Source organism: Canis lupus, chromosome 2 (genome assembly GCF_048164855.1).
Source record: "Canis lupus baileyi chromosome 2, mCanLup2.hap1, whole genome shotgun sequence".
NCBI lineage: Eukaryota > Metazoa > Chordata > Mammalia > Carnivora > Canidae > Canis > Canis lupus.
In genome coordinates, this window is record NC_132839.1 from 41,038,488 (window position 1) to 41,050,772 (window position 12,285).

At 53.8% G+C, this 12,285-nt stretch overlaps 1 protein-coding gene across 2 annotated transcripts in view; it reads left to right on the plus strand.

Moving 5' to 3' along the window:
• Positions 1–1,553: 1,553 nt before the first annotated feature.
• The window catches only part of PCSK6 (proprotein convertase subtilisin/kexin type 6), a 185,238-nt gene continuing 174,506 nt past the window's right edge, over positions 1,554–12,285 (plus strand). For both annotated transcript variants that reach the window (XM_072796449.1, XM_072796454.1), the window contains exon 1: positions 1,554–1,874. In XM_072796449.1, coding sequence (XP_072652550.1) covers positions 1,554–1,874 — 321 coding nt within the window. The remainder of the gene's footprint in view (positions 1,875–12,285) is intronic.

The following is a 12,285-nucleotide window of genomic DNA, read 5'->3' on the forward strand; positions in this document are numbered from 1 at the left end:
TTCCAAGAGGGGCCCCTGGTAGGAGCCCTTGTGAACAAAGATTTGGCTTGTCCCTGTTGGGCCTCCCACCACACCTCGGTTCTCCCACCTCCATTCAGGGTGACTCACGCCTGCAGAAAGGATGAATCATGTGGGTTACGAAACCAGAGGGCTCCTGAGAGGGAGGCTGGAAAGGACCTGAGGACGCCACCTCCATGAATCCTGCTTTCTCCCCACCCCTCCTGCCCCTCATTGCCCAACCTCTACCTGCCAAGCCACAGACTCAAGTGAGCTCTATACAGGAATTTCTTCTAGAAACCGAACACCACATCAGTGGTTTTGCCTTCCCACCTCGAGGCATCCTCGGCCTATGTTTTGTTTCCTCTCCTGTATAAATGGGGGTAAAAGCTTGCTTTCCACAGGAGCCTGGTTGGGACCAACAGGTCTTGAAAGTAATGGGAGAAGAGATTCTAAAGGGGTCCCTGCCTCTCACCATTTGCTTGTTCACAGTATGAACATTTCTGTAATTCTCCAGGGTGCACCAAATAATTACCCAGAGCATTCTAGGTTGCTACTGGCAATAGGGACAAGCGTGATTCAACTCACTTTCCCACTGACTCGTCCCAGCTCAGTGGGAGCTTTTAAGAGTCTACGCAGACGAACACCTACCGTGTGCAGGCCCTGAACTCGTAAAAAAACAAACGTTTATGGACAGCTTACTGCGTGGCAAGAGCTCATGTTATCCTCAAAACAGCCCTACGGGATAGATACTGTTCTCATCCCCATTTACAGGGGGAGCCCTGCTCTCAGCGAGGACAGCGAGGACAGCGAGGACAGCGAGGCGCCCGAGATCACAGCCTGCGAGGTGGGGAGGGGGGCCGCTGGGGGATTCACCTGTACCGCCTGCCTCGGGGGTGGGCCATAGCCCGGGGCTGGGCGGCAGGTTTCTCCTGCGCACTCCGCGAACCCGGCTCACCCGGCAAGTGTCTTTGCCCCACTTGACCTGCCTCTTCAATCAGGCCTCGTTGGGACGGGGCCGTGACAGCCCTTCCTTGTGGCTTCTCTCCCCGAGAGCCCAGAGCCCTTGCGAGCTCAGCACGTCACACGGAGATGAGCGGGGCCGCCCTGCCAGGAGATTAAAGCAGAGCTGGTGGCCGGGGCTTCCAGGATGCCCGACGGTGGGAGGACGTCCCCTCGGCCGCCGGTCTGGACTCACCTGAGCGGCCCCGGGCCCCGGGGGCTCCCGGGAGACCCTGCGGGGCCCGGGCCTCCCGGCCGGCCTGTGCCGAGAGCCCCCAAGGCCGGCGAGAAGTTCCCCGGTGGGGGGCGTCTGGGGCTCGCCGGGCCGGGGCCGGGTCGGGGCCGGGGCCGGGGCCGGGTGCGGCCGCTCGAGCGCGGGCCCAGGGGCGCCACCCGGCCGCGCGGGCGGGAACGCGCCGCGGCCGCCTCCGCCTCCCTCGCTCCCGCCCGCAGCGGCGGCGGCGGCGCTTCCCCGGCGCGGAGCGGCTTTAAAAGGCGGCACCCCACCCCCCGGCGCACTCGCCGCTCGGGCGCCGCGCGAGCCTGCCGCTGCCATGCCTCCGCCCGCGCCCCCCGCGCCCGCGCCCCGGCCCCGGCCCCCGCCGCCCGCCGCCGCCGCCGCCGCCGCCGCCGCCGCCGCCGCCCCCGCCGCCCCCGCCGCGGACGCCGCCCCGGGGGCAGCCGGCGGGCCCGGGCTCCGGCCGCCCGCGCCGCGCCCCTGGCGCTGGCTGCTGCTGCTCGCGCTGCCCGCCGCCTGCTCCGCGCCGCCGCCGCCGCGCCCCGTCTACACCAACCACTGGGCAGTGCAGGTGCGGGGCGGCCCGGCCGAGGCGGACCGCGTGGCCGCGGCGCACGGCTACCTCAACTTGGGCCAGGTGAGTGCGCCGGCCCCGCGCGCCCGAAACTTTCCCGGCCGCCGGGGGGCGCGGCGCGAGGGGCGCCTCCTTCCGGGGGCCGAGGGTCCCGGCGGGCTCGGCCAGCGCGGTCGGGGCGGCGGGCGGGGGCGGCCGAGGCGCCGGCCGGGGGGCGCGCGGCGGGACCCCCGGGGACCTTGCGGGGGCGCCCGGGGGGCAGTCGGGCGGGCCTGGGGCTCGGCGCGGGCACCTGCCGGGCGCGGCGGGGCGGGGAGGGGCGGGGCGGGAGCGGGGCTCGCCGGGCGCTGTCCTCAGTGGCCCCCAAGCTCCTCCACGCCGGACCCGCCGCCCTCCACGGACTGCGCGGGGCTCGACCCTGAGCGCGGCCCCGGACGTCCCGCGGGGGCCGGGCGGCGACAGGACCTCGGCCCGGAGTCCCGGTGTCCGCGCTTCCCGCGGTTCCCGGAGGGGAGGGAGGGCAGCCCGTGCCGGAGCCTGGAGCCTGGAGCCTGGAGCCTGGAGCCTGGAGCCTGGAGCCTGGAGCCTGGAAGCAGCCCAGCCGTCGGAGGCTTTGGGGACAGCTCAGGACTCTGCAGCCGCGCGGGGCGGGGCGGGGCGGGGGGTGGCGGCTGGAGGGGGGGGGGTCCTGCGTAGAAAACCCCTCCGGCAGGGGGGGAATTGGCTTTGTTTCTAGGCTTCCGATGGCAGCTCTCCGCATACTAGCCATATGACCTTAGGCAAGTCACTTCCCCATCTTCTTCGTGTGTAGCGTCGGTGCCCGCGTGTATGGGCTGCAGTTGTTGAGAAAATCCAGCATTGGCTGGCAGCAAAACCCAGGGCCAGGGCTTGACCCTGGTGGGTGAGCCCAGGGCCCTCCCATGGCCTGGGCTGTCGCTGGTACTCTGTTCATAAGAGAGGACAAGCCCTGGGCGCGAAGGTGGCATAAGTCCAAAGAACTGCTGGGGCAGGTCCCCTTTCCCTGACCCAACCCCATAGGGTGGCAATGGGGCAAGGGGTTGATTTATGGCAGGTGGAGGGGCTGCAGCAGACCCAAGTGTGCCATTCCAGCAGGGGACCTTTCAGTGTGCAGTTAACAAATCTCCTACAAAACTATATGCACTTTAGAGGATCAGGCGAAACGGCAGGGAAGCGCCAGCTCATAACTCAAACTGTAGTGTCGGGCAGTGTTAAATTTAGTTTCATCATTATCTGTGACAGAAGCCAGCAAAGTGTGATGTGGCCCTAATGTAAATGACATTTCTTCTGGATCCTGAGTCCTGCACAGATGCTGCTAATGGGAGATGTGTGGCCTCCTGGAAAAGTAAATTCTGCCGCTTGCTCTGTACTTTTACATGGTGGGTCAGAGTGTTTCTGGGAGAGTGCCGTCCTGTCTTTTGTGTATCTATAGCTATCTATATCTATATTGACAGCTCGGGTCTCTTCAAACACCCTGTGATTGAAGATTTTGCCTTTGGGGAGCACTGGCTTCGTTTCTGCCTGTGGTTCCTAAATCTCCCTGGCTGATGGTCCAGACCGGGTTCCATCCCCATTCATTGCCAGGGCCCCCGGCTCCAGCTACACTTCACTGCTCTGCCCAGGTGGCCTGGCAATTTGTCTTCCGCTAAAAGTGACTCTTAAGCTGCACGGTAAATTACAAAGTGCCTGGGTTTCTGGCTCCTATAATTAAAGAAGCAGGGGGGAACTGAAGTTGAGCTGTAAGGCTCCGGGATGTTGCCACGGGAGGCACACACAGTGATTCCCCCATCAAAGCTCTTGTCCAGCAGAATCAAACATGCCAGGGCTTTGAAGACCACTTCCGTCAGGCTCACTGAGTTGAATATCATATGCAGAGTTTTGCTGTTCTCATTTTGCCCGTTGGGGAGGTTCCTTCAGGTATGTAGCTGCCCGGACCTGGGACATTCTGGAGAGTCTCTCAATGTCTCCTCAGCTCTGTCCAGGGCTGCCAGGGTGGGCTGCACGTAGCCCTGTCGCCCAGCTTGGGAGGCAGGGCACTGGGGGAGCCACCTTGGGGATCTTTGCAAACGAAGGGATTAGTTGGTTGGGGATCCAGGGTGTGTGAGAGATTACTCAAGGAGAGCCTATTACTCTTTATTCCAAAACCAGCTTTTCTCCCTCCCTCCCTCCCCCAAGTGAACTACTAATGTGGAAAAGGCCTGGAGCATTCCAACCTCTACCTACTCTATAAGAACTCTTTAAAAACCTTATTTGCCTTTTTCAGCCAGGAGAATTTGTGACTCATAAATATGATGTAGATATTATTAGCTTTGATTTATGGACAAGTAAACCAAGGGGAAGCAAGGCGTGGAAGCCGTTTGTGTCTACGTGGTGCGTGTCGCCTCCGACAATTACGCTCTCTGCTCTTTGTTTCCTGCTACATTCTCTGGTCTGAGTGTCCTTTGTGTGACTCTTTCCCTTACCCTTAATGGGCAGTTAGTGTTTTGCCTGATACCTGCCCTGAACTCACAGCCCTCCTTTTCTCCTAGGTCTTTGCGATGCTCTAACTCCTGGATCGATTGTTTTAGTTTCTTTCATGGCAACTAAGAACCTGATTCCGTGTATTTACATACATGTACACAAAGGTAATTGAGACAGGTGGTTATTCACCTTTCTTGGACACGGTAGCCTTTCAGATTGATCAAGGCTCTGGATCTCCTGTGAAAAATATGCATTGTCAGGAAGCGGAACTATGAGCCTCATTTTTACTCCTTTATCACAATACTTGAGGTCCCATATAATGCACCACAATGTAAAAAAAAAAAAAGAAAGGATGGAAGGAAGGAAGAAAGACAGAAAAGTTTGGAAGAGTCATGTCATTATTGGCAGATGGTACAACTAACTGTAGATAATCCAAGAAAACCCAGAGGCTGTTATAACGAGTCATAGACTTGAGCAGGGTGCATGATCGACAGTAGCAACCTATTCAACAGCAATATCTGAGAAGATAAAAGAAATCATAATACACTCAAGCATAAAAGCTGTTAGATAGCTAGGAATAAATTTTTGGGGGAAAAAAAAAAGGTGAAACTTACCCAGAGAAGATTATAAAATATTTGAAAGATGTATTCATAGGTCTGAAGTAATGGAGGGATAAGCCATGTTCCTGGACAGGAGAACCGATTATCACATGCTCTCCCCCAATTAATCTCTAAATTCAGTGTAATTTAGTTGACATGCCAACAGGGTTTTATATGGGATAAGAAATCGTACAAACGAATGCTAAAATTCACATGGAAGAGTAAGTTCCCAGAATCCCTGAGACTACTCTGAGAAGGGAGGAAGGAGGAAAAGGAGGGGAGTGTGCTCTGCCAGAGAGCAGAACTTCCCATGAAGCTGGGGTGATCATGACAGTTGGACATTGGCCCAGGGATGATCCCATCCAACAGTGGAAATCACTCAAACCCAGGAACGTATGGGAACTTGTATATGCGAGCAGAAGAGTTATGTGAGCAGAAGAGTTACAAATGCACGGGGAAGGATGGGCATTTCAATTAGTGGCACTGAGACAGTTGACTCAGGAAAACAATCAGATCCTTACCTCATCCCCACACTACACAACAGTAAATTCCAGCTAGAAATAACCAGAGTGGAATACCTTTATGACATTGGGACAGGAAAGGATTTCTTAAACAAGATCTGAAAAGAACAAATAAAGGAAAAGATGGATCCGTGAAAAGTTCTGAATAACAAACACATAAACATAACAAACACGTAATCATAAAAGAATTTAAAAGCTTACAATAGACTAAAAAATGTTAATAACATATAACACACAGGTTAGTGCATCAATTATTTAAAAAGCGATAAATCAATAAGCAAAAGAGAAATGGCAGGTAGAAAAATGGAGAAGTATATGAATAGAGAATTCAGTGCCCGATGTGAAACATCCACATCAAGTTCAGGTTAGTAGTAGCCTCTGAGAAGGGAGAGAAAGAAGGAAGAGACTAGGAGATGGATGTCACGTGACCAGTAAACATGAGAAAAGCCACTTAGCCTCCCTGGGAGTTATGGGGACAACACAATATGAGGCAGTAACCAGACCACTGCACACCCTCAGATTGGCAGATGTGGGCAAGTGTTAGTATCAAGTGTTGGCAAGGATATGGAGCCATGGAACTTCCAGATGCTGCTGGTGGGAGTATAAATCGGTAGAACTACTTCAGAGAGCAATTTGGCACTTGACAGTGAGGTAGGTAGAGTTGTATCAGCAGGTTCACATCCAGGCTTCTACTAGAGAGAAGATATTGCACAAGAGCACAGGGAGCCTTGCAGGGTGACGTCACAGGGGCATTTTTTTAAATGAAGGGAAATACAACCTAAATAGCCATCGGTAGAAGAATGGAGAATTAAATCAAAATAGTCACATGATAAAATGCTATATAATAGTTAGGAATTAACCAGATATGCATCTGCATAGAGAAGTCTCAAAAATGATGTTGAGCAGAAAGGCACATTGGAGATGCACAGTGTGGTAGTACTTATGTAAATTTTAAAAAGCACACTAAGTAATTTTAAAGCTTTTTAAAAAAAATTATTTATTTATTTATTTATTTATTTATTTATTTATTTATTTATTCATGAGAGACACAGAGAGAGAGGCAGAGAACACAGGCAGAGGGAGAGGGAGAAACAGGCTCCATGCAGGGAGCCCGACATGGGACTCTATCCCAGGTCTTCAGGATCAGGCCCTGCACTGAGGGCTGCGCTAACCCACTGAGCCACCCAGGCTGCCCCACACTAAGTAATTTTATGTTATGTATGAATGCTTACACATGGAGGAAGCATCCAGCTCAAGTTCAGGTTAGTAGTAGCCTCTGAGAAGGGAGGGAGAGGGGAGAGACTAGGAAAAGAATGTCAAACTTTATCTGCAGTGTTCTAATTCATAATATATATAAGTACAAATCTGTATATATAACATATAAATGATATACAAAATTGTGTCTCCGCATTTTGTGCTTTCTATCACGCGTGTATACATGTACAGACACACATGTATGTATACATGCATGCACATATATACACCTACACACACGTACATACACGTAGATGTAGATACACATGAAATGTTCAAGGGGAAAAAAAGAAAAGAAAATTGCACATCATACACACATGTCCTGGTGTTCCTGTGTTGCCTGAAGCCTGTCGGTGGGCACACAGGTGCCTGTGGGCCTGGGGTAAGAAGCCAGTGCTTTAGACTACCTCCAGAGCTGGGCCAGTCTGCTTGTGAAGCAATTGGTGGCCTGGGGAACCAGAATGCTTGGCTTAGATCATGGGGCTGTTTGGATAGAGCCAGACCTAGAGTGCTGGAACCCTCCTACTAGGCTTCTTTCTCCTTCAGAGCATCTTCTGCCCACCTGGCCCTCACTCTAACCTATGTGCATTGCAACCTTCGACAGTGATGGCTCCAAAAATAGACAGGTTGTCTGTGTGAAAAGGATGGCAACAGGAAATTCTCACAAACCAAATCATGACATCTCAGCATCTTTAGCTTTTGGAAGTGATGTTTATCTAAAAAGTGGCACTCAGACACCATACTTTCCCTTGCATTTTTGCTTTGCCTGGGGTATTGAGCTAATTTGTTGGTTCTGAATCTGAACATAAAAAGGCAGGCTGGCTGCCAGGGCCCCTAAAACATCTGAGAGCCTTAAATGATTTTGAACTTGCCTTAAATAGTTTTGCTTAAAATAGCTACCAAGTGGGACATACCTGGCCCAGAATTTCAGGTGGGCCTACATAATTCACTTGTCAGCAGAGGAAAATTGTCATGCTGCAGGCAGCTTGTTCTTACAATTTAAAAAAGAAGAAGAAAAGAAACTGAAGCTTTAGCCAGGTGTTAAAATAATGGGCCAGCATTTGTTCCACCCAGAGTGCTGGGGGCTTGAGATGGACAAGGAGAAGCCCAGACTAGCAGTCACCTGTGACCTAGTTATCTGGTTTTGATTTTCAGTTTGAGGCTGCCTTGCCTTTATGCTCTGAACCAAGAGCCATGTGCACGGCTGACCTGGGAGCAGAAAGGAAGAGGTTCCGGGTATGAGGTGGGTGGGTACAGACATGAGTGGGATTGTGAAGCTGGAGGCCTCACACCCTCACATTTGACATCTTTCTTTAGTTTTAAGTAGGTGGACTGCCCTGGTAAGTCACCGGGGCTGTGATAGAGAGAGTTGCCTGGAGCTGAGTACCTATGCATGGAGCCAGGTGACCAGGCGAGACTCAGAGTCAGGCCAGAGCGGATGGCTCAGCTGACTGGTCCCCTGGAAGACTTTGGGTTTCCCTTGAGGCAGAGGTCAAGGATGCAAAGAGAAATAGAGCTCTTGACCAGTGGAAATCCCCATCTAAGAAGAACCTGTCCGAGGCCTCTGTCTGGCCTTGGTCTTTGGGTTGGCAAGAGGGCCACATGGGACTGTTCACATGCTGGGCAACATCCTGGGCTCTTTTGAGTCTCTGAGCCTCTGTGCAGATTTTGCCTCTACAACATACTTCTTCCGATCTTCCATAGCCCAAGCCAGGTGGCTGCTGCTGCGTCTCCCTCTCCTTCTCCTGGGGCCCAGCACATGGAGGGCTTCTGAGTAATACTTACCGTGACTGCCTCTCTCCCTTCTGGCTCTTGGATTATGGCTTTTGGCCTTGGCATTGACCAGAAGCCCGGGCACGTACTCGTGCCAGCCAGTGTTTCTTGTGTTGGGTGTTCTTGCTCAGGGAGCCTTGCACCGACCCAGCAGAGAGGTGTCACCAGGCCTGCTTCACCACGAAGAGAGCTCAGGTCCAGTTAGGTTCTGACTTGTGCAGGTCACAAACCCATACCCTCCTGACCCGCCTTCCATTGTCCTCACCCTTGGCAGATGGACCTCATCACTGTTTCTCAGAGAAGGGTAAGCCACCAGGCCAGAAAGCCTTTCACTTCTCTGCTGCCATTGACAAAGAGCTTACGTGGACCCCATTAGCCAGTTTCTCCTTCTTTCCATGTGGCTCACACGCACACACACACTGCTGCATATCCACATTGTTCCATCTAGAAGAGTTGGTACTGGCTCCTTCTCATCAGTATTGAACTTACACCTCACTGGGGCTCCTGGGCAGCTCAGTTCGTTAAGCATCTGCCTTCGGCTCAGGTCATGATCCTGGGGTCCTGGGATCAAGCCCCATGTCAGGGGGCTCAGTGGAGAGTCTACTTCTCTCTTCTTCTTCTTCTGCCCCTCCCCCTCTCAAATAAATATATGAGTTAGATTTAAGAAAAAAAAAAAGAAAAAGAAACATATATCTCTCCATTTCGGAGGGGAAAAAAAACCACTCCAATTCCTCCCACTCCTTTTAGGACAGATGCTACACTCAATTGCTCGAACTCTGCACATTATCTACCAGACTAATCATTCCTTGCTGCAGACCTCCTCTCTGGGTGGTCCATGTCTACGGAAGAGATGGTCTGGCCTGGTGTCTGAGCTCAAAGCCCGGAAGTTACGGCTGCCTCCCCCTGCCTCCATGCCTCCCATCTGGTCTGTAACTCGGCTTGTCTCATTGGTCTCCTGGATGGCTCTCAGGTCCCCCTACCTTCTTGCTGCTGCTGCCCAGCACAGGCCAGGACCTCTGTCACCCCTTGCCCGTCTGTCCAGCTACAGGGCCTCTTTCCACCCTGGTTCCAGCTCCAGCTCTGCCGAGCCACTTCATGATCCTGCTTCCATTCAAGCGGCCTCACACTTCCTGCTACCCTGGAGGCCCCTCCCACCCCCTGGCTAGCCCCTCATCCCTCCCGGCCATCTGCAGGCCTGCCCAATTTCCCCAGCCCTTCTGTCAGCCCCGTTGCCCTGACATTGCCCATTGGCTTGTCTGCTTCTGCCCGTGGGCTCTGGGCTTCCTGGGTCTGTCAAGCCACAGCTGGTCCTCCAGGCTGCTCTCCAAGATCAGTCCAAGTCCTGCCATTTCACTGATGGTGGAGGGGTCACTCCAGGCCAGCGAGAGGACACGCACTCATTTACTCAGAGTTTGCCGGGTGCTCTCATTGGTGTTGGGCCCTCAGAGATAAGAGACGTGGCTCCTGCCTCGCAAGAACCTCTTGGTGGAGGAGGTGGTGAGCATTTGTGAAGGAGCAAGGTCACCTCCTAGGTCTCCACATCGGTTGGATAAGCCATCGCCACCCCCACTTTTTAAAATTTTAATCCCTTTCTTTTGGGAGTCACCCAGCCGACTGGCGTCTCCTGGGTTTGTGCTTGTGTTCGTACCTGGGGACCACCCTCCTTGTGATGCTATAGTTTGCTTCTCAGTCAGGGCAGCCACATAGGAGCAAGGCCCAGCAGTGTCCTGGAGACTACCATGGCTGCCTCAGACTTGATGGGTCCTGTCAGCCCATCTAATCCCAGATCTTCCCAATGCCCTTGTGCTTCTGCTGGTGGAGGATTTTGGAGACCCAGCAGCAGGCACAAGGCCCTCTGTCCCGCGCTGCGAAGAACAGGGATGAATAGCCATCAGCTGTTGGAAGGGAGCCTCATGCTCCACGGGATGGGATCAGCAGCTCAGGTTCCCATGGTAACAAGCCCATCAATGCCCTCAGTGTCAAGACGGTACCACTGCTGAGAGGAAGAAACAGTCTTATTGTCTCCACTTTGGTTGCTTGGGTGCAAACCAGCTATGCTCCCCGCAGGGCCCAATAGCCTCTGGGTGTTGCCCCCCTGCAGCATCTGACCTGCTTGCAGAATTGGGGCCAGAAAGCAGCCATCCTTGGGGCCTTTGAATTGCTGTCACTGGCTGAAATCAGTCACTTACAGAGTCCTTGTTGGGTGAATCTGACTTCTCAATGGGAAGAAACAGCCCAACTGGATCAGGCTCCTGAAGCTCTGAGCGATGAGCCAGACGGCATTTGCCACAGGGGTGGATAAATCTCTGTCCAGTGGTGGCAGGCGGGGTTTTGGCAGGGCCCTTCATTTCCAGACGCTCTCCTTTTTGTTTCAGAAACTTGTGTTGATGCCTCCTGTGTTCATTCAACCAGAATCTCTTTTTTGCCCACGAGGGGATGGGGCCCCGAGTACCCCCCATCAGTGATCTCGGCAGACTCTCCAGGGTAAACAGGGTGGAAGGGGCGGACAGAGGGGCCGGCAGGGCTACCTACTTGCCAGGTGAGGGCCTGCAGTTCTCCCTGGCTAGGAGAAGGCTCGCCCTTTCTCATCCTCTGTCCTCCAAGCTGGAAACTGGGACCAACCCACTGGCTATGGCCCTGTCCACTCTGCCTCCTGGCTTTTCCCTTCCAGCTCTGCTGGCTCCTGACACACTCACATTCCCTCCTGCAATGCCTGGGTCACTGCCTCAGTATTCTCACTGCCTCCCTTCCCAGCCACTTCCCACACCGACTGGCCAGGGCCTCAGCAGCAAAGACCTCATTCCATCCTTTCCCAGCTTTGAACCTGGCAGGTGCTCCTGCATGTCAGGGCCTCACCCTTTTGGCCCTTGGGGAGCCAACTGTCCCTCTCTCCTGTTCCAGCCTTAACCCAGAACCCTTCCCTTTTGTGTTCCAGCCACTCCTTTGCCATTCTGGAAACTTTCCCTATACTTTTTCTTTCTTTTGCCTCCACTGTTAGTTGCAGTTGTTCTCACCTGGATGCCCACTCCCTGTATGGTCACCCTGGAGAATGCTGCTCTTCAGAATTAGTCAATGTGGCATTTCCAGACCTATCTGCTGCCTGGCAGGCCCGAGCACAGTGTTCTCAGAGCTCTGTGGAAGGTCTCAGCTGGACCCCTACCACCCACCACATGCACAGACATGGCACGGGAGCATCTTGTGGTCCTCATCTCTGTTCATGTCTGCTTCCTAAGGTCCTTGTCCCACTCACTGCCCGCAACCACCTCCCGGCTGTACCTTGTGACTATGTTTCATTAGAAAGGGTTACTGAGTCACTGTGTGCTGGTACTCCCAGCATGACCACCGCCAGCAGACTCCTATAGCATTGCCCCAATGATGAAGAAGCTCTGCTCTGATCATCACCCCAGCGCCCTAGGAGTGACCCAGTTGAACAAACAGGCTCCAAGCAGCTAAGTGCCTTAGTGCAGCTTTTGTAAATTTCGGAGCAAGGCTTTCGGCTTGGACCACTTTGATTCCTGGCCTTACTCACCCACAGTCCCCGTGTCCATGTTAGGAAAGGCTACAGAGAGCCGATGACACCTGACCTGGCCACGGAGCTTGAGGTGGGGTTCTCCAACTGGTAAGTCCAGACAGATGGAGGGCTGAGGTCGACGAGGCACCCTGGGGAGGCATCTGCGAAGGCCCATCCCAAAGGAGAGTGGCTGTCCTGTAGGACCCTCACTTCTCATCAGCGCTCTGGCCTGGGGCTACACTTCAGAGGTTTATCTCCACAGGAATGAAAGCTGCCCACAATATTCTTGACTTTGAAGTCCAGGAGTCTCAAGGGCAGGGAGCTGTTCTTGGACACCC